The 22,329-nt window shown below is 46.0% G+C and overlaps 1 protein-coding gene across 1 annotated transcript in view; it reads left to right on the forward strand.

Annotated features, from left to right (window-relative positions):
- The first annotated feature begins 524 nt into the window (after positions 1 to 524).
- The window catches only part of tead1a (TEA domain family member 1a), a 30,850-nt gene continuing 9,045 nt past the window's right edge, over positions 525 to 22,329 (forward strand). The window contains exons 1-2 of the mRNA XM_034589149.1: positions 525 to 785; positions 15,846 to 16,301. Of these exons, the coding sequence (XP_034445040.1) occupies positions 16,097 to 16,301 (205 nt within the window). The 5' untranslated portion in view covers positions 525 to 785; positions 15,846 to 16,096. The remainder of the gene's footprint in view (positions 786 to 15,845; positions 16,302 to 22,329) is intronic.

Consider the following 22,329-nt stretch of genomic DNA (forward strand, 5'->3'; position numbering starts at 1 on the left):
TGATGGCAGCGTTTACATCCAGGATGTTTTTGGCTTCAGTTTTTCGGATCGTGGGAGGAAGTGGAGACGTGTTGTCCGTCTTTATTTACAGTTGTTATACAAGGGGAAAAAAACAATGTAATATTTTAAAATGACGAAACCAAGGGTTAATTTTATTGCTTAAAAAAAATAAAACATCCACTGATTTTCTTCCCCTATAATTTGCTTAAATGTTTAAAATAACTCAATTAAAATAAACATATCTATATATTAATATCTCGTGTTTGATTCGCCGCAGCTTTGAAACTTTGAATGTTGCTGGGTGTAAAGTTGATCTGACGTGGAGCCAGCTGCTCCTCCGCACGGCAGGCTGGTTTATCTCCAGCCTTTCTCTCCCCCTGTGAATAGAGTTCACTCTTTTCTTTTGTTGTTAAACGCAGCCCCTACAGTCCAGCCCCTCCCCCCTGCCCCCCCCCTGCTCTCTTTCTCTTTCTTTTTCCTCCCTCTCTCTCTCTCCACCCATCCTCCCATCCCTCACTCATCCATCCAGGGTGACGCCAGCGCCTCTCACCCCGCCCCGTTCAACTCAGTCCACCGCGTTCATTTCATTCCTGCTCCCATTCCGCGCATATTTCGCATCCTTGGAGAGACGCTGCGCATTTTACGCACTCAGCGCGCAGCGAGCCTCCGCCAGAACCGACGCCGAGCGCAGAGCGGAGTTGTCGGCGGGTTTCCCGGTGCATTGAGCGGCTCGGATCCGTGGGAAAGTGTGGGAATTAATCCAGAAAAGAGGCGCACGAATCGAGGTAAGTTCCCAAGGAGGAGTCCCGTCCCCCCCCACCCCCACCCCCCTCCTTCCTCCTCCTGCGTACGGAGCTGGAAGCCCCCGGACGCTCCGCTTGTTCTCTAAACCGCGAAGTGGCCAAATCGAAACAAATATCGGCGACACGGCGACTCCCGGTTTCCTCGCGTTGACGTGAAACAAGTGGAAGCAGCTGATGAGCGCCGGCAGCTCAGGATCCGGGATCCACAGTTTCCCCCCTCCGATTTCCTCCCGACACCAAAAAACAAAACCTCTATTTCTGTCACTTCTCGCCCGCGTTTCGCTGGAATTACGCACAGAGACACATACGCAAATTTCATCCAGAGTTTCCTGCGTAATGTAAAAGAGGTGGATGAAAACAAATGGGCTGCAGGGGGAGAGAGAGAGAGAGGGAGAGAGAGAGAGAGAGAGAGAGGGAGGTTAACAAAGCTGGGAGTGAATGGGGGACTTGTTGCATCGGCGGGGTTTGTCTCTCTTCCTGCACAGGCCCCAGTCACAGGAGCAGGCCAGAGGCTGATAACGTGCACACAGCAAGTGTCCACCCAGCGGACCGTGCACATTATCCGGCGTCACACAGGCAGCTGCTCCGCTCCACCTCCACCCAGACACCTCCAGGAGACCGGGGCCGGTTTCTGTCATCAGACCCAACGTGCTGCTTCGAATGAGCCTTTTAAAAACACGCACCTCACATCAGGCGTGCGTGTGAAGTTTGGGGTGATTTGTAATAATGACAGATTTATACTCGAAAATGTAGATATTTCTGTAATTAAATTAATGCCGTTGATTTCGAATGATCATTTTATCTCCTTTCTCATCATATATATTCATATACATGTAAGTTTCTGTTCCTACACGCAGCTGCTGCTATTAATAATAGATTACAACTTATATTTAGTGAGTTTTCTGTAATGGATTTATTACATTGATTCAAATGAGTTATTCTATCTCCTTCCAAAGACTGATCATCTATATATATATATATATATGTTTCTGTTCCTATACGCAGCTGCTGCTTGTTATTGAAAAATTAACCTTATTAATAGATTACAACTTGTATTTAGTGAGTTTTCTGTAATTGATTTAATGCATCAGGTCAAATTAGTCCTTTGAGACTCAAACTGTCACTTTAACATTTCATTTCACATCATATATGTTTTTCGTGTGTGGTGATTGATAACAATAAGTGATCACAGCTCATATTAGTGAGTCGTCTGTTGATTTGAATGCGTTGGTCGTTTAATCTCCCTCTGAAGACGCAGATATATTAATAATATCAAGTGATTACAACTTAAATGAGTTCTCTGAGATCGATTTAATGTATTGAGTCAGTTTAACCTTTTTATTTCACATCAAATATATTATGCATTTCTTGGAATTATTGATAATAACAAATTTTAGTGCGTTTTCTGTGAGTAACTTAATGCGTTGGGTAAAATTACTAATAATAACTGTATCTCCTTCTAAAGACTCCGCTCGTGTGGAACATTTCATTCCACATCACATATATACATGAATATGAATATGTATGTTGCGTTTCTGGTGATTGATAATATTAATTAAGAGATTACAGCTCGTAACTCATGAGTTTTCTGTGATTAATTTAATCAATTTGTTCAAACTAGTCATGTCTTAAGGCAGCGCAACATTTTATCTTACACCATAAACTGTGTGTAATAATTCTGTGTTCGTGATTTCCTTGAGAACTCACCATCCTATAATAACCCACATATGGGCTTGTAGTTGTGGTGCGTCTTGTTTCCTTTGGAGAAGCGATTAAAGGGCCGCGCTCGTCCCTCTGCAACAAGAGATATGTCGTAATGCAGGCGAAACCACGATGTAATAATTGGGAGAGAAAATTACAGCCCTGAGGAATAAAAATAGTAGATGACAGAAGCAGGGGGGGGGAGGGGGGGGGGGGGGGGGGGGGGGGGGGGGTGTACGTCAGAGATGAAAGGGTTTTAGATTCAGAGAATACGACTTCTGGTGGAGTTGATGTGATTTAATTCAACTGTTGAGTGGAGATAAATGCTCATAATTAAAATCACGAGGGGTTAATGATGGATTTGAACGTGTTAAAACTGCTGCTCACAGTTGTGTCTATGGTTTGATTTTTAATCTGCAGGTTATTTTCTGGATTTAATCGACGATTTGTCCGTTTGTGTCCAGAAAATGTTAGAAAATAGTGAAATGTGCTCATTAAAGTCCCTCAGTGTCTCTGAGTGACGGCAGCATTTTAAAGCTCCTTTTGCCTCAGAAATGACTGATTGATAATAACCAGATTTTAAACAACAGTATCTGAGCTAACGTTGTCAGAAACACAGAATATGGAAGTTTTCCGACTCGGTAAATGTTCCTGCGTGTTTGGTAGAAGAAGTTTTGGTTCATCTGCAGCAACAACACAAGTATCTGCGAAAAGGAAATATGGATCCAAACACGTAAATCAGTTTTTTAAAGTTAAAACCTACTGAGAATGTGTTTATTGTGATTTTTGGAGCAAATTAAGTGTGTGATAGTGTAACAGAGGACGGAGGTGTGTGTGTGTGTGTGTGTGTGTGTGTGTGTGTGTGTGTGTGTGCGCGTGTCATTGTCTTTTGCTGTGTCTAGGCTGGTGAGTGTACAAAGCTTTGTCAGTCACCCTCGGCAAACAGCCCCCCCCCACCCCCTCCCATTGCCCCTCCACTTTCCTCCCCTCTTCCAGCCCCCCCCCCCCCATGTCTCTCCCTCTCCAGTCCGTTGACATCTGTTTTGAGTGTTTTGTGCACCTGTAGAGACCGAGGAAGTGTGTGTGTGTGTGTGTGTGTGTGTGTGTGTGTGTGTGTGTGTGTGTGTGTGTGTGTGTGTGTGTGTGTGTGTGTGTGTGTGTGTGTGTGTGTGTGTGTGTGTGTGAGGGAGAAAGAGGAGGAGGTGGAGGAGACGAAAGGAGGTGCAGAATGCAAATCCAGGCGTTTGTTCTGGCCTAAGCAACGCAGACTGACTGACTAACGACCATTTGGTGTGTGTGTGTGTGTGTGTGTGTGTGTGTGTGTGTGTGTGTGTGTGTGTCTGTGTGTGTGTGTGTGTGTGTGTGTGTGTGTGTCTTTGCCTCTTGCTGTCCAGGCCAGGCAGGCCCATTGTTGCGGCAGCAACAGGCGTCGGTGGATGAGGACGCACCATATGGCCTCTGTGTGCTTTAGTCACAACCGCTGTGTACGTGCGCGTGCTCGTGTGTGTGTTCATGTACTCCACCAATGCTGTCACAATATGGTGCGGTTTGGAGGCGGCCGGCTGCTCGCTGCCCTTCCTCCTCTTTCTCCTCTTTTCATCTGTCGTCTCATTTCTCGACAGGAGGACAGAATCCGGCACACAGATTTTTTACTGACGTGGGATTAGGTGGAGTAATCTGCCCGGCATGAAATTATGTCTTGTGACGTCCAGATGTCGGCACATTCTGCTAATTTAATTTATTCAAAATACAGCCTTCTTGTTTTAGAGTTTTGAAAAAGGACAAACTGGGCTTGAATCAACAGGTGATTCAGCTGCTCGCTGAGACGGGAGGTTTTGTTATTCATATTATTCAGAATATTCTTTTTTTTACACAGTTCCCTTTTAATTTAAATTTTGAAACCAGCGTCCCAGCAGTTTGATTTATTGTCTCTTTAAATACGTCTCCGACTCCTCCAGCTCCTGCACGTTGTTAAGTCTCTGCTCGTACATGTGGAGACTTGCCACGTGTGTCAGGAGTTTAACATACAAAGTGTAAAAAGAGCGAGAGCTGCGTGTAATGACATTTAGGAGCTGGTTTGTTAGAGCGACGACGCAGAGTGTGTGCGGGGGGGGGGGGAGTGGGTGTGTTCGGGAGGGCAGGGGGCAGTCAGGGTGTGGGTGGGGGGAGAAGGAGGGTGGGTTTTGGGGGGGTGAGGTGGTTGTGCGGGTGGGGTCGGCTTTGTTTAGGTGCTGGGGGAACAATAGGCATCCTCTTGGGTGGGGTGGGGTGCAGCCGGGTTGTGTGTGTGGGGGGGGGGGGGGGGGGGGGGGGGCTGCAGGAGGCCGGTGGAGCCTGTACTGGCTCGTCTGGCGGCCTCGGCTCCTCGTCTGTCCGCCCCTCCGTCCCTCTGACGTCCACGCCGACGCAAATAACATCACAAACACACATCATTCACACGGCGTATTTAAATCTGAGTGAGAACGCAAAGTGTCAGTTGCTCCCGACGTCCTCCGGGGGGGGTTTTCCCGTTGAGTCGTTTTCAGACATGAACTCCGAGGATGTCCGCAGCAGGAGATTCTCCGCTCAGACGCATTCACAACAAAACAGAAATCTCCGGAGCGTCAGGTGATCACGAAGGAGGCCGGACACAACGTACAGAAATTCTCACATGTTGTTTGTCTGAATTTCTTGTACGTGTATATCCTGAGATATTCATATTCTTATCTTTTCAGTTATGAGTCCGTCTCTCGTGTTTGTAGCATCATCAACACGCCAACCCGCGGTGAATCCTCCGGATAATCTCCTGCAGTTTTGTAAAAAAAACTATCCACAGATAAACCGTGATCAGATGTTTATACTCAGTATTGGCATCAGTGTTAAAAAAAATGCTGTGTTGTGTTAGAAAGCAGACGTTGTGTAGACGGGAGAAGAACTTTTAAAAACCCTGATGTGTTTGCCAGCGTCTCAGCTCCTGACATCAACGCGACAGGCAGCCAACACGTGGAAACTTTTGTCAACAACTACTTTGCCGTTAAACCGGCTCTGCTTGTTACTCCCTCCGCTGTCGACTTAAAGGTGGAACAACAGTGTTTTTGACGAAAGGTGATAGTGTTAAAAAGATAACGTTGTGATGCCAACAAATCTCACACGTGTTTCATTTCCCTGTCAGACGACTGAAAGGGAATAAATCACCTTTAGAGTTTGTGTTAGTATTTGTTGAGATAAACGGAGCTTTAGAAAGAAAACAAATGAAAACCTTTTGCGATTTGTCTTTAATCTGTCTTTAAAACAAACAGCAGGAAGTCCACATGTTAATGTTTGACATATAAAACCAGAAAGAGGGACGTGCACAGTGAGCGTTACTCAACAAGTGAAGCCATGTTTATCAGAGAAATCTGTGCTGTCGGGTCGCACCACTAACCTGAACGTGGTGGTGGTAATAAACCATTTCTCCCAGCAGCAGTTTACTCAGAAGAAGAGGAAGACAGTTCAGTGTCTCTCTGTCACGTCAGTGTAGACGTCCCACATTTAGAAACACGAGGACAGTATTTTAAAACGTGGACATGACGTGATCTCAGGCTCTGAAGGGTTTGAACAGCGAGCAGATAAATGGACGACGGGAAGTCAGAATCAACCCCTATGTTTCCTGATCGCAGCAGGAAGTGAGCAGGAAGTGTAGATTTCTACTACTTCCTGGTTTCCTAGGAACTGACACGATTAAACAGTGACTCTGATTCTCTCACTGTGGAAACGTGTCTTTTGTCTTCGGCTGCTCGGACACCGATTCCTCCCGGTTGTTTGTTCTCTGATAACATTTCTCAGCTCGGGTGTGGAGCGTGATGCGTTATTCAGAAATAGCCTCAATGACGGCTGAGTAGAAACCAAAGAATTATCAACTGGATGAAACGTTCAGCAGCTTTTTTACTTTGTCTGTTTTGTTTTGTTACGATGATAATTGGTGCTAAGATGAAATATGAATGTCTCTTCCCTCAGTCGAAGTATTTATTAGCAGTAAGAAAAAAAAACGTCCGTTCAATTTAATCCGCTCAGAGGCTGGTGATGAAATCAACATTTTCCTCAGGTTTACTCTAAATTAAAAACCTAAAAAGAGAAATAGTGAACAAAATAAATGTTGTAGTTGACTTTGATCACCAAGAACTCCCGTGACATCGTGAAACCCAGACGGTGAATCCTCCTGCTGAAGCCCTGATGTCCGGAGGCTCCTCCTCGCACTTTGGCGCTCTTACATACCGTCCTCCTGGAGAATATCAGGAGATCATCCGGAGTTCTGTGCTCGTCTGAAAGCAGCTTCACAGATTCAGTTTTTTGGGGGGAAAGATGAACAGGAAGTGCTCAGAGCGTGAAGCTAAAACCAGGTAGATCCTTAAATAACCTGCCACACACACGGCGGCGTGTTGACGGGATGCACGTCCGCCACGTTCCCTGCCTCCTAACCTACATCTGTCTAAATAAAGCAGTATCCAGGTCTTAATGGACCACAGCTGGAAAACACAGTTCAGAGGCTAATTCATTTTTAGTGTGTCTGTGTGTGTGTGTGTGTGTGTGTGTGTGTGTGTGTGTGTGTGTGTGTGTGTGTGTGTGTGTGTGTGTGTGTGTGTGTGTGTGTGTGTGTGTGTGTGTGTGTGTGTGTGTGTGTGTGTGTGTGTGTGTGTTGTCAGCGGTGGAGAGCAGCAGAGCCTGTGTTAGATGGACTGGATGTAATTGTAGTGGTGAGTGGATTGATGGAGTTCACTGTGCAGCCATAGATGTTCCTTTACTAGGTGTGGAATAGGACACACACACACACGCACACACACACACACACACACACACACACACACACCACACACACACACACACACACACACACACACACACACACACACACTCTGCACATGTGGTCCCTGTCTCCGCACAATGTTCCAGAGTTCACACTTATTAAATGGTGTTGGTATTGCTGTAACCTCGCCAGGCCTGTCTTTCTTTTGTTGTGTGTGTGTGTGCGTGTGTGCGTGTGTGCGTGTGTGTGTGTGTGCGTGTGTGCGTGTGTGTGAGACAGTCTACGTGTGACACCAAACCCACCCACCCCACAGGGAATGGCTGGATAATGGCTGGTTCTGACTCAGCAGAAACTTGTGGAAGAAGAAGAAGAAGAAGAAGAAGAAGAAGAAGAAGAAGAAGAAGAAGAAGAAGAAGAAGAAGAAGAACGCAGAGGGGATATAGGAAAACAGGGATGAGAGCTGCTGGCGAAACCTTTTACCATCATATTTCCAGGAGGAAATAAGCACTTCACTGTATCAGTGAGCAATCTGTGGCAAATTACTGTGAGTGTGCATAAATGGTAATGCTCCTGTGAGAGGAGATGGTGAAATAATGAGGCGTACGCGGTGAAACGCGGCCTCCTCTCCACTCACAAAGCCAGTCCCTCTGTCTTTCTCTGGCTTCCTCAAGTGTGTGCGAGCGCAGAGGGAAAAAAATGAAAGAAGCTTTGCTGGTTTTCTTTTCAGCGACGCAGCTTTTTCATGCGGCCTCAGTGAATATCCGTCTTTGTTTTTTAAAACACGGAATCAGGTCAGAACGAATCAGACCAACTCGAGACTTTCATAAAGGTGATTATGGTTTTTTTTCATCCCCTGGCTTTGTGCGGGATGAACTAATCAGTAATGGATTAATTGAAAATCGTGATCATCTGAACCGAGAGCGAGCGCAGAGACGTGCGTCAGCGTGGAGACAGAAATCACGAGTAATGGCACAGAACAAAGTCCGCATCAGAAACGGCGGCGCAGGAGATCAGTCGGGTTCGGCACAGTGTGTTTCTCGCAATTTGGGTGATGAAACCAATAATCCACGCTGGGCTGCGGAGACTAATCACAAAAGCCAGAAACCCACGTATGGACGGCGCTTCAGTCCTGACACGATTTGAGTGTGTGTGCCATGAGACGATAAAGCGGCGAGAGGCTCGCTTGTCCCTCAGTGCAGAGTATAGATAATGTTCACCATGCGGCATCTCGCTTCACGCTGGATCGAGGCGCTCGGGAGGTCAGAGCAGTTCACTCATGATTCTTTTGAAGAAAACCTCTGTGTTAAGAGTCGAACGTCTGCAAACTGTCACATGCTCGTGAGAAAACAGGCTTTTTTCAGCTTGTTGTTCTGTTTATACTTCGCCCTGCACACAAATGATGTTGTGTGCGTGCTTGTGTGTGTGTCTGTCTGTGTGTGAGTGTGTGCGGGTCACAAGTGCACTCTCCTGCAGAGTGAATGCACATAGCATGCACTGAGGATGCTTTGATCAAGTTATTTCCAGAGGTCGTCGGGGACACAAATCCTTCATATGACTGCCGCCATATGAGGCCACGTGTGGTTCACCCGCCCTGACCCCCCCAGTAGGACGACCTCGTTGACTCCAGTGTGTCTGAAGCGCAGCTGACGGTCGCATCCAGATGAGTTTTGCTGACGCCTGAAGATGTGCAGCTTTTACACGTGGAGACACATCGAGTCATCTTCAGCCGATTAGTTTGAGGCTAATGTGAAAGTTGTGCTTTTTGAAAATGTTTAGGTCGGACTTTAAGACAGAAACAGAATTCTAGATATTGGCTCGGAGATAATTGTATTGGATTTGAAACATTCATTTTATTTCTCTGCTTTTCTTGATGCCAATGTTTGAAGATACCTGCTGGGTTTTTGATTCCTTTATCTCTTTTATGCCGAAATAATGTCAATTGTGTCTATTCCCATTGCAGACATTGTTCTCTGGTGCACGTTGGTCCAAGTTGCTCCCCCTGTGGTTTGTAGGGTGAATGCACAACGGCGTTTCACAAGCGATTCCATAAACATTCATTTGGAAAAATATTTTTTATTTTTACTGGACCTGCACCAAAATATTGGTCCACGTCCCATCATTACACAGAGTTTCATGGAAATCTGTTTTCCTAGTTTTTGCGTCACTCCGTTGTTGTCGTTGTTGTCGTGTTGGACCTAGAAGTTGTTCAGCTGCTGTTCAGGAATACACATCTCTTTCCGTGTATTGATCACTTTACAGTCAGGTGTTGGAAGCTGTGACTTTCACACAACCCTTTTTTAGATGAAGCAGAATACATGATTCCATGTGCAGCGACCAAAAACACAAACGGCTGGAAAAACACGTTTCGTATAAAAAGTTAATTATCGTAATATCGTGATTTTTCCTTTGAAGTAACCTCGCCCTATTCTGACGGTTTGAGTAACGTGAGTGTGCTTCAATGATCTAACCTTGATAAATGAAGCTCCCCAGAATCTGTTCAAGCATCAAACTCTTAAGTCACATTTGTATGTGAAGAGATGAGTCTTTTGTCTCATGGTCCTTGATGCAAGAAATATCACCACAGATGGTAAATAATTCTGTTTGGGACGTAAAGGACTTTAAAACACGACGAAACTTTGTAAAGTGGATCAATGTTTACTTTGAAAATCGTTTGTGTGTGTGTGTGTGTGTGTGTGTGTGTGTGTGTGTGTGTGTGTGTGTGTGTGTGTGTGTGTGTTCATGTTGGAAACGGTTAAAACAGATGCCGTGGAATGATCCAACAGAAGAACGAGTGAATCAGTGGCACTGACGAGCGTTTGATAACAGTGGACATGTAAACCAACAGGACCCCCCCCCCCCCCCGCTGACACAAACATACAAACCCATGTCCCTCTGGTACGGAGGTGCTCACACATCAGAACATTTCACAACAACCTCTTTGGCGTGTGTGTGTGTGTGTGTGTGTGTGAGAATACAGAGGGCTTAGCGCCATGCACATTGAATGCACTCAGACACATACATGTACTTGGCATGTGGTGGCAGCCAGTAAGTGCTGTAGGACAAGATGGGACAGAGGGAGAGCATGAGAGTCCAAGGCAGCTGCAGGACTGTGGCTGCGTGCCCTGTGTGTATCCTCCTGAGGGCTGGCACTGACACCGTGAAGCCTGCTGTCCTGGCTGGAGTGGCCCGGGCCTGCCTGGTGACAGAGAGAGAGGGGGGGGGGGGCGTGCACGCTGCAGTCGAGTCGCCCAGTCGTCGGTTGATTGTTGTATCTCTCCAGTGTCCATCTGCTCCCGGGCCCCCGAGGCCTCACTGTACAGTGGCTTCAGCAATTATTTAGACCCAGGAAACTATTTTTCATCTCAGACAAGGCTCGGGCGTGAATCTCTGTTTGTTTGGGGGTTGGGAAACTGGGACTCGGGCGGAGGAACAACCCCAGGGTTTCTTTTCACCACCTAAAAATTGTAACAAAACACATTTTCCTTTTACTTCTCAACATATTTCTCAGGATATAAGACGTGGATCAGACACATTTAGGACTGATCAGGTCTGTGAATATGTGTAATTTGGATCTAGCAGATTTGAAATTTGTTCCATAAGCGCCGTTGGCTTTTCTTCAGTCGCTGTTTGGTGACAAATACGTCTAGAAACCTGTAACTACCATCAATGTGCAGCTGAGATCATGTGGATTCATTAAGGAATCAACAGTTTACATTTATCTTTAAGTTTCAGAGCTATGTCCAAATGAACACGACAGATTTGGTGTGGAAGTTAAAGGGGCCGATGGAGAAATGCTGTTGTGCCGTAGATTTAATTTTAAATGGATAAAACTGTGTTTTTACCCATCAAACTACTGAAATCCTCCATTTCCACAGGTTTTCTGAGCCTTTACCGGTGGCTCCACAAATTGTGATCAGGTGCTTCCTGTTTGCTTTAATTATCCCTGAGCTGTGGCGAGACCCTGGAATCCACCTGTGGCAAATTAAATTGATTGGTCCTAGTTTAGGAAGGCACACGCCGCCGCCGGTGTGCGTACATCTGAGGTCCCACGCTTCACACTGCGCGTCAGGACAAAGAGCCAGTCATGACATCCAGGGAACTCTCTGAAGACCTCAGCCAAATACAGAGGGGTCCTTGAAGAGAAGCAGAGAGCGTGCAACCTGAGACCAGAGCGCCGGTTCTCCTTTCACCACAACAATGTCCTGAAGCACACGGCTGAGCTTTGGGACAAATCTCTGACTGTCTCCGAGCTTTGACATGAAGCCTGTAGAACATCTGCAGAGAGAAGATGGCACAGACACCCCCCCCCCCATCCAATCTGATGGAGAGGATCTGCCAGGAGGAATCCAGATGTGCAAAGCTTGTACTCTAAAAGACTCACAGCTGCAATTGCTGCCGGAGCTGCTTCTATACAAAGAACTGAATTATGGGTCTGAATGCATTTGTAAATAAGAATGGCACCGACTGCATTCCTCTGCCAAGCCCGACAGTTCCCTCAGATTCATTCAGGCTGCACCAAATTTCACATATTCATAGACGTCAGTCTCCTCAACATGTCTACAGTGTTTTTCATTAAGATCTACGAATTATTCCCTCGGTAATTGGTGGAAATATCTCACAGTGTTAAAGAAAGAGGAAAATGCCTGTATCCACCCCTTTCTCCAGATCCATAGCAGAATTAATTGGGTTCCTTCTTGGCTCCTGTCGCATCTGTCATGGAAATCCGTTCGGTATTTTTTTGTGGAATTCTGCTGACGGAATTCCAACCAACCAATTAACAGCAGACTGGGGCAAATGAGTCCTTGGTGGAGTTAATGAGGTTTTAAACAGTGACGAGGTGAATGACAGAAGGAAAGAAGAAGGAGTCATCCACAACAACCCCCCCCCCCCACCAACTCCGCACCATACAGAAGCTGTGATGATCTTCATGAATTTGACTGAGGCCCCTGTAGTTGTTCTGATCTTCATGAATCCATCGTGTTTTACCTTCTACGAGCTGGTTTCTAACAAATGATCGAGAACAAGAAGAGCCGGGGGTCAACTAACGCTGCGTCTCAATTCAGGGGCGGAGCTGCGATCTTCAGCCGACCTGGTCAACGCGTCCTCCACCTTCTGCGTGGACCACGTCTACTTAGTGCATCACCAGCTTGTCCCGCCCCTTACAGCCATCGCCTAGCAACAGAGCTACGGACGAGAAGGATTTTTTGGATGAATAATAATATGTTGAAAAGATGCTTTTTTAAAAACACGTGCACTATATTTGAGGTTTGGTTTGTTCCGTGGTTTTGAAATGAAATTGAATATCTTCCAACTTGACGCCACTGGTGTCATCATCCCTTTTATTCTTTATATGGCTCATGTGTTAAATGAGCTTTGTCTCGGTCTCAGCTGCTTCACAGTTCCACCTCGCTGTTTGTTGGCCTCCATTAATTATCATAATCTCTACATGGGAACTAGTTTAATTTGGTTTCATGTTCATGGGCTTATATAGGACGAGTTTGTCTGCTGCAGCGATTGGTTTTATTAGATCATGTGCTGGTTTTATGTGTAAAGAAAGAGCTGCGTATGTTTCTGCTGCTTTATTTGACTGATATTTTATTGTAGTAGCTGTAGAACTCTTTTCAGAACCCAGGGTCGGAGAGAATTGAACATCGCATTGATATTCAAGGTTCAATTTTACTTTATTTATTTTTAAATAAGATACAATTATATAAACCATGACCTTCATGTGCAGTGTAGGAAGTTTCAAAACTCCAAACATGTAGAGCAGCGCAGAAGAAGAATGGCAGCAATTCATGTGGATACAAAAGAGACAGAATGTAGCTGCGGGAATTTAAAGCCCATTGAGTTTAAGAGTATCTGGATTCTTCTTCTTGTTGCTTCGGCATTGACCTTCAAAGAGGTGAACACTGTTCTGCGGTAAAGTGCAGAACCACTCAGATCATGTGAAGAAGAAATATTCTACATTTCATTTATTGTTTTGATTTATTTATTTTAGAGGGAATCCTTAAAGGGTTATTTGAATGTGTGCACGAATTGATTATTTCTTTCACAGACCATAACTGACTGAAGAGGGGAGAACATGAAGATACTCACAGACACCAGTTGTCAGTGACGTGGCTTTCTAATAAGTTGATGAGGCCAATGTGCATTTCGTTAACACATGGTTCTACACTAGCAATGTTTTCGAGTCGTGTTTGTGTTCACCTGATCAATGAGAGTCTTAATATTCACCCTCGTTTTAGTTTAGTTTTGCTGCTAAAAGGCTAACTTTGTTGTTTGGGTCTTGGCTAATTGTTGACTGTGGGTTTAACAAAGCTTTGTCCGTAAAATAACCATGCTAATAACATAGCTAACCAAGGCTGGAAGAATCATTGATGAGAACTAAGTTTGTGAACCAGAAATTTACCGGCAATCCCAACCCGAACAGCGTAATCCACCGTTTTCCAACTTCAGTGCATTCTGAAAGTCGCGGCCTGATGACGCAAACAGAAACACGTTATCTGCAAATAGTAGAGAGGAAATACTGAGTCCACCAAACCAGACACATTCGTGCTGAGCTTTGGAATCCTGTTCATAAAAATCACACAAAAATCAACAGGTTTTGTGACAAGGGACAACCCTAAAGGCCAGAACCCACTGGGGACGTATCTGTCCTCAACACTTTGGTTATACAAAGACCTGATGACTCACAGCAAAGGTCCCTGTACCCCAACAAGACCCTGCAAGGCCCACCCGGTCGTGGGCCTGCTCCCAAGTCCACAAAGCACATGTCCTGTTGAGTGAAGAGTAAGAAGTTGGTTCACTGATCCACAGCCAGAAGCAAACTCACCTCGCCCCCTCCAAAATCTGAGGATCTTAAGCTCAAACAGAAGAAGCCAACTGGGCCACAACTTTGTGAGATGTTCATTATTTACAGTATATTGAGGAAATACATAGATTTGCCTAGAATTGGGTTGCACAGCAGGAGCGGTTCGGAAAACTCCCTTTGAATCAAATACGATCAAAGGCTCCGTTAAGTGTGAAGGATCTTTGGCTTTCGCTCACACAAACAAACTCGCACTCGGCGAAGAGGAAATGAATCTTGAATGAATCTTTGTTTGAATGGAAAACTGCAAAAAGGGGGGGGGGGTGTAAGGGAAGAGGGGAAAGAAAGCGAGGGCGGTGAGTTGGGAGAAGAAACGGAAACGAGGGTAAACAGAAGGAGCGCGAGGAGAGAAACCTGAGGACAAACTGGTCAGAGCTGCAGATCCCGTTCAACACATGTCCTCCCGTGGCCTCGCGGTGTCCTGAGCTTAAGAGTGTGGACGGGCTCAAATGTGTCCAAAATGTTGCGCGCTCCATTTGCATGCTCCATTTGTATGTGTGCACATTGTCAAGTGTAATTGTGTTGAAATTAGCCAGGCAGACACACACACACACACACACACACACTGACACACACTTCACATTACAGGCTTGTGCAGGCTGTGGCAAGGGACAGAGCCTGGGAAGTGTGAACAGTAGAAGACCAGACAAAATGACATGTGTTCGCCCGAGGAGCTGGCACTGTAATTGTGTGTGTTTCAATGTGTGTGTGCATATGTTTGTGTGTGAGTGCAGTGTGTGCTGCGCCAAACCCTGCTGTTTACCGTGGGGGATTTTTTGAAGAACTCTAGGCAGCTGGCAAGCCCCCATCAGTTTTCCCTTTTTTGTTTTTTTTTTAAAAATCTGCTAGTGGCAGTGTGTGGTAGTAGTCCGTCCGTCCGTCTGTCCCATTCACTTGCTCCACTTGTGTGCATGTGGATTTTATGTTCCGCAAACACAACAGTTTAACAAAATAGGCAATTTCCCACTTGAAAAGAAGCAATAATTTCCCTCTATCACCTGGGACGCAGGCTCTCGAAAGACATAATCAGAATTTAAAGCTTTTTTTTTTTTTTCCGGTTGGAAAATATCAGCATGAATCACAGATACCCAGCGGGGAGAAGAGAATGACCCGTTCTGTTCGCTTTTATTTGGAAATGAAATTCTCCTGTTGGCGTCTGTACCGTAGAGTGTACATAAAGATGGATGACGATAATGTCGAAACGCTGCCATCTTGCACCCATGACATTATTCGTCATCTGGTAGTCGTCCTATCCGTCATCTGTCAATCGTGATGTTTCACCTCGTTTTTATAGAATCAAATAACGGACACGTCAGTTGTGATAAGAGCGACCGAAAATGACCGAAAATGACCAAAAACATATTTAATGCGTATGACTTTCTAGTTTGGTCCATGTTCCATCATCCACTAACATGGAGGAGGCAGAGTGTATGACACATACTGCAGCCAGCCACCAGGGGGCGATTGAGACATCTTTGTAGATACCGACCAAGTTTCCGTGCCTTTATACACTGCACTTCTTCTTCTTCTTCTTCTTCTTCTTCTTCTTCTTCTTGGTAAATATTGCCAAGACTGATTTGCGATTTAAAGCTTCTAGTTGCAGTTTGTTGTTTTTCAGTCACGAATGTTTGCACGTACGACAATATGTAAAAGTTAAAAAAGTTTGAACTTCAGCAAACAATAAAATCTTTCTCTCTTCCTTCCATCTCAGGGTTCCTGCCGCCGGCCGTCGGACATCGCACCAACTCGTGGAGTTTTCTACAGTCGGATATCGTCCACTTTGGGATCACGCAGTTAGCGTTAGCATTCTGCGTCTAGTAGCTCACAGCTGGCTGTTCCTGCTGGGGGTCAACGATTCCCGTTAGCGTTGCTGTTAGTTTGACTTAACATTACCTACTTAGCATCAAACCATTAGCATTACTGCTGAGTACACGAGTTGGCTAGTTAACGTTAGCTGGCATCATGGAGCGCAGTAGCTGGAGCGGCAGCGAGAGTCCCGGGGAGGACATGGACAGACTGAGTGACTCAGGAGGGGACAAGACCATGGACGGGGACCCGGAGGGGGTCTGGAGCCCCGACATCGAGCAGAGCTTTCAGGAGGCCCTGGCCATCTACCCGCCCTGCGGAAGGAGGAAGATTATACTGTCGGACGAGGGAAAGATGTACGGTGAGTAACTGGGAATGGAAACAAGACATTTTCAGTTTGGTTTCTCTGCTGAACCAACAGCTCCAAATACCAAAAATTATAAATTTAAATGATATAAAATAGAGAAAGAATCATTTTCTCATTGGTGAAGCTCTTAGTGGCTTTAGGAACTATTCAGACCCCTTAACTTTTGCCCACTTGATTTTTAAATGGATGAAATTGCCATTTTTTGCCAATGAATCTACACTTAAAAATGTTACATGTGAATTTATTAAAAACTCTCATTTGATAATGTATTCAGACCCTTAATTCAGTTCTGTAATGGCTCTTTGAGTCTTCTCGAGTGAGTCTCCACGAGTTTTGAACGCCTGGATTTGGGCTGTTAATCCCGGCAGATCCTCTCAATCAGATTAAAGGGGAAGTGTCTGTGAACGTCTCTCTGCAGAGACGAGGTTTTCAAAGGCTCCTCCGGGAGTTCTGTCCAGTGCTGTCCTGGATAAATGCTTTGTGTCATTGTGGGGCTGAATGGTGGAGTGTCACCCCCGGCCTCAGGTGATGTGCACTCCCTGTCTCTGCTGCTGAGAAGCCCCGTGATATCCTGATGCTGCCACCACCGCAGTGATGGTGGCAGCATCAGGATATCACGGGGCTTGTGCTCACCAGACAGCTCTTCTGCAAAAAAGAGATGGATTTTGAAGTCATCAGAATCCTGAGAGTCCTTCCCCCCTCATGCTCTCACTCCTTTAATTGCTCTTTAACAAACTCAAAGCAGGCTGTCACATGGCTTCTGTCTGTCCACTCGACCATAAAGACCTGATCGATGAAGAGCTGCTCAGACGATCGTTCTTCCATCTCTGCAGACGACCTCTGAAGTCACCGACACCTTTTTCTCACAACAAAATTGGCGACTAAACATCGTTTTTTAAACTTGGGTACAGCTGATAAAAAAGGGCGATTTTCTCCCATTGCCAGTAGAGTTGGAGTTTCTCTTCTTCATCTCCCCTGCCGATCAGAGGCGATAGAAACCTGGAGAGTCCTTTGACCCGGGAGTGAATTCAGATTGAATCTATTCTCAATGGTGTTAGTTTTCCTTTTTCACTATTATTAATGTGGAACAATCAAAAGTTTAGAAATGTTTTTTTAACCCCTTGTTTTAACGTCGACAGAGAGTTCCTTAGTTTTCACAGGTTGTACATTATCCAATCAATTCAATTTGCCACAGATTGTGTGCGAGTGTAAGCGGCCGTTGATCTTTCACTCAGAACGAGGACGCTTTTTTGACACTTGTTAGTGTATTTATACATTTAGTGCGGAACCATGTGTTAAGGGTGCGAATGGCTTTGATCGCTAGTCGCTAATTGGCACGTTGCGCGTTGTGCTAGAATGTAACGTCTCCGCACCGTGTGATTGGTCGAGCTGCGGAAATGTTCGCTGTGGCGTGTGAGAGACTTGAGGGTTAGAGCGTGGACGGTCGGAGACTCGGAGATATAACGTGTAAAAGAGAGAGAGAGAGGAAGTAGAGGCTGTAGGTGCCTGAGTGAGTGTGTGTGTGTGTGTGTGTGTGTGTGTGTGTGTGTGTGTGTGTGTGTGTGTGTGTGAGTGAACTAATAAAGTGATGAACAGATGGTCCTCTGGCTGCCACCAGCTGTGCCTCCCTCCCTCTCTCTCTCTCTCTCTCTCTCTCTCCCTCCCTCTCTCTCTCTCTCTCTCTCTCAGAGTTCACTCTCATGATTACTTCACTGCTCTGACTTTTAGGTTTCATAGTATTAAATACCTTTTTAATATTCGACTCCTCGTGTGCCCTCGACGATGTTTTACCTCGGAGCCTTGATGGATTTCTGCACAAACGCTTTTTGTGAAGAGTTCAAACCGTTTTCTAATTGTTGAACTTCTCCATTTAGACACATTAGTGTTCATCCTCTTTTCCACCGGTGAAAAAACCCACTGACGTCTGCTTTTGTCTGCAGGTGAATAGAAACAATCTGCCTACACGTCCTCGTCTGTGATCGTCAGTGACTGGCCACATACTTTTAGACGTACGCAGTAATTTACTAATACCCCCCCCCCCCGCCCTCCCTGATACACTGACAAACTGAAACTCCTGTTGATCAGCGGGTCTCTTCCTGTCCTCGGCCTCTGTGGCATGTTGGTTTGCCGTTTGCTTAGCGTGTTGACTCTGTGTCCGGGGTTGTTGACATGTTTATCATCGGGGCCCTAATTACGTTAGACTGTGTCTGTTTTCAGAGGCAGAGCAGAGACGGCGAGAGGGGAGGGGCGTCGAGACCGAGGGGGTTTTAAACCGTCACTCAAACATCTGTCCAAGCCCCAATTATGAAGCTGTGTCTGGTCTGTTATTTTCTGTTCTGTTTCTGTTGTGAAATCACATTTTTTTTATTTCCTGCATTCAGTTTTATTTGACTTTTGGGAAACAGGGATTTTTTTCTTTCGCTAAACAAACACAGTGATGTTTGTTCTACTGGACAAAGCTTCCTGCGCCGTACGCACACAGCGTCGGTCGGTGTTATTTCCATTCAGTCATTAAAGGCAGTTTTACGTTTTTCTTGGGCGTCACATTAATTTAAAAAAATGATTGTCAGGTGAGTCGTCCGACAGAAAGGAACGAGGTGACACCTGAAGGGAAGGGGACTTATGTGGGTCTTAAAATACCCCCCACTGGTTACAGGGGGAAATGGACCGAAATATAAAAGAAGGAAAATGTTCGAAAGTGCCGAGACGAACTTAGCAGGAGAGAAGAGTGGAGGATTCATAAATGGATGCATGTCAAAGGCAGAGAGAATGAAAAGGTGAATAATGGAGCTATTATCCTTGGCAAAGGTACATCAGAGGTAGAAAAGTAATGGGCAGTGGCTTTGTCCCCTACAGACACATCGTATGGATCCACCGGACAAATGTGAAAGTCGTTTAAATGGTATTGAACCTTCGCTGCCTCTTAAGCTGCGGATCAGGGACATGTTGAAAACAGATGTGAAGCCTACAGCCTACTCTGTGTGTTAATGGAGGAACTGGAGCGTTGACACAGACGACAAATATCCCTCGAACATCTTCAGTACGAGTCTTATTCACGTGTTTCAATCAGGTTGTTTGAAACACGCCCACGTTACAGCCGAGTGAAAATCATTTTATTTCCTCTAAGTGAAGGTGTTTTATCACATTCGTCATCGGAGCTGCAGGTTCTGTTTGTTTCCCGTCTGCGATCCGACGGCGTTTCAAGAGTCAAATCAAGTTTCTTAATGTGCTGTACATAAAACAATGAAGAGAAGTAAAAGATTAAACCAGAACAAATGTCTAAGAAGAGATTAAAAACTGCTTATGGACGATCAGAGGGCGTGTTACAGCAGCAAAAAGGGAAACGTGAAGTAAAAAATACAATATAAGCACAAGGAAGTACAGAAAATAGAACCGTGTGCAATGTAAACTAACAGATATCAGATATCGAACTTGGACAGGGAACTTGTACAGTTAAGTTACAGCCGAGTATTGAAGAACAGAGCTTCAGTGTTTGTGAGGTCGACTGCGGAGGTGACGTCACCACCTGCTCCACTAAAGATTCCCAGGGTTCAGTTATTCTTTGAAAGGAATCGATGACGGCAAACCAATGATTAACTGCGTGGTTATCAGGCGCCGCGGTGATCTCAGACTGTACCTGAAAGAAAAACAAAGAGCCGAGAAAACAATTAAAGGCCCAAACCGGCGCTACCGAGGTCGGGCGGCGGGACCAGAGTTCGGCCCCCGTGGTCTCTGAGGTCTTCCCGGGGAACACAACAATGCAGGGCACTCCACTGCAGCCTTGTTAGCGAGCACAGTCAGCGAGGCTCTGACCTTCCTCTGAAAGGGTTTGAGTTGTTCTTTAAAGCAGCTGAAGCTCTTAATCACTGGACCGACCGTGTGTGACGAGCGGTCGGTAAACTACTGCGGCTTCTGTCCAGAGGACGGGGAGGAGGAAAAAAAAGGAAAATCGGTACAAAAGCGCTTATTCGCTAAGTGGTTATTTGTTCTCGTCGGAGTTTCAGCGCTCGCTCTATGACAAGTGAGGAATTAGATGATAATTTGTTTCCAGCGTGGCGTCTACATGGACTCTGCCTCGTGCACAGAGTTTCATTTCATATGAATCTCTGCGTCTCGTCACCTCATTTGGAATTTACACGCACGTCCGCCGCAAACTGAATCACCTTTTTCATTTTATCACAGTGTCCCGTGTGGATCCTCTTACATGAGAGTGAATGGAGCAAATCGATGTAAATAAGTGTAGTTCCAGAGCGTCGCCTTTCCTCAATATCTGCAGCTACAGCCGGGTAGAGAGGGGGCGGGGGGGGGGGGGGGGGGGGGGCTGTTCGTCACAGTTAATGACCATCTGACTTTGGCCTTGAAGACTTTCACTGGGCAAGTAGAGAAAGAGAGGAAAGAGAGGGAGGGGAGCAGAAGGGAAGCCCATTCACTACGAGAGGGGACAGAGGTGGGGAAAAAAGGGAACAGCCAGAACAGAGGATGGATGGAAGGGCGAGGGGAGGGAGGGTGTGTGTCTGTGTGTGTGTGTACTGGAGAGTTTTTGAGAAAGAGGTGGGTGGTGGGGGGGGAGTGAGGGATGTGTGCCGCAGGGTTAGTGAAGGATGATAATTCACCGTTAAGCCTCCTAGAAAGACCAGCTGGCCCCTCTGGAGTCAGATGTCAGCCTCCGCAGCCAGGACCCACTCTGTGTGTTTGTGTGTGTCTGTGTGTGTGTGTGTGTGTTGGCACTCATGCATGTATATACTTGTGTGTGTGTGAGTGTGTGTGTGTGTTGCTGTCGTCAGTCGCAGCTTTTGATTGCTAGAAGGAAAACACCTGCATGAGGAGCTGTAGATTTTATCACTCTAAGCTCCCTATCTCAGTGAGAGTGGTCAGAGCACACACACACGCACGCACACACACACACACACACACACACACACACACACACACACACACACACACACACACACACACACACACACGCACACACCATCTGCTGGTTAGTTAGGCCTATTGTTGTGAGCCATGTGGTTAGTGTGTGTAGAGGTTTGGCTTTGTGCTGATCTTGACCATCAGTTGGCCAGCTGGCCTCACTCTGCTTTTCCACTTGGTCGCAACAGAAAAGACGAAACCCGAAGCGAACCGAAGCCACAGAACTGTGGAAAAAAAAATAACTTCTCATTTCATTTCACGTGATTATTCAAAACCGTCTTTGAATGTTTGCGACTCCGGAGTCCGGACCCCGGGTCGTTCTTAAGAGGCCTCTGCAGAGCGGCTCCGTTAATCTGTTAACTAATCTGTGTTTTGTGCGGCGTTGGATACACACAGACACACACACACGCAACCGAACAAAGCCTCGTCTCTGTAACAGGTTCTCTGGATGTAACACCGAGGTTTTCTGCTTCTCTTTTCTCTCCCCGTCTTCCTCCCGCCGACTAATCTATACTAGCCAGGTCATGCTGAGTCTGCTGTGCTCCCTATTGAATGGGTTGAATTATTCAGCATTGTAAGTGTGTGTGAGTGTGAGTGTGCATGGGTGCATGGGTGCATACACACACACACACACACACACACACACACACACACACACACACACACACACACACACACACACACACACACACACACACACACACGTAAGCATGGGTACAGCTGGCCTGCTGGTTCCTTTAATCAGGGGACAGCCAGTCTGCATGAATGCCTGTATTGTTGGGTCATGTGTATTCAGGGCCATGGCGTGTGTGATTTTCGTGTGTGTGTGTGTGTGTGTGTGTGTGTGTGTGCACATGAGTAGTGGGCTCAACAGGGGTATCGTCACAAGGTCGCTGGGTCAACAGCACTAAATCAGGCACTAAGTTGTTTGTCGGGGTCATATGATTTCTGCTTGTGATGGTTTGTGAGAAAGAAAGATCGTCCAAATGAGTGTTCACGTGTGTGTTTGTGTGTGTCTGTGTGTGAGAGTGTGTGTGAGAGTGTGTGTTTGTGTTGAGAGAGAAAGCAACGTGCAGAATGTTTTCATCAACACGTCCCTGTGTCTTTT

This window comes from Hippoglossus hippoglossus, chromosome 6 (assembly GCF_009819705.1).
Source record: "Hippoglossus hippoglossus isolate fHipHip1 chromosome 6, fHipHip1.pri, whole genome shotgun sequence".
Classification (NCBI taxonomy): domain Eukaryota; kingdom Metazoa; phylum Chordata; class Actinopteri; order Pleuronectiformes; family Pleuronectidae; genus Hippoglossus; species Hippoglossus hippoglossus.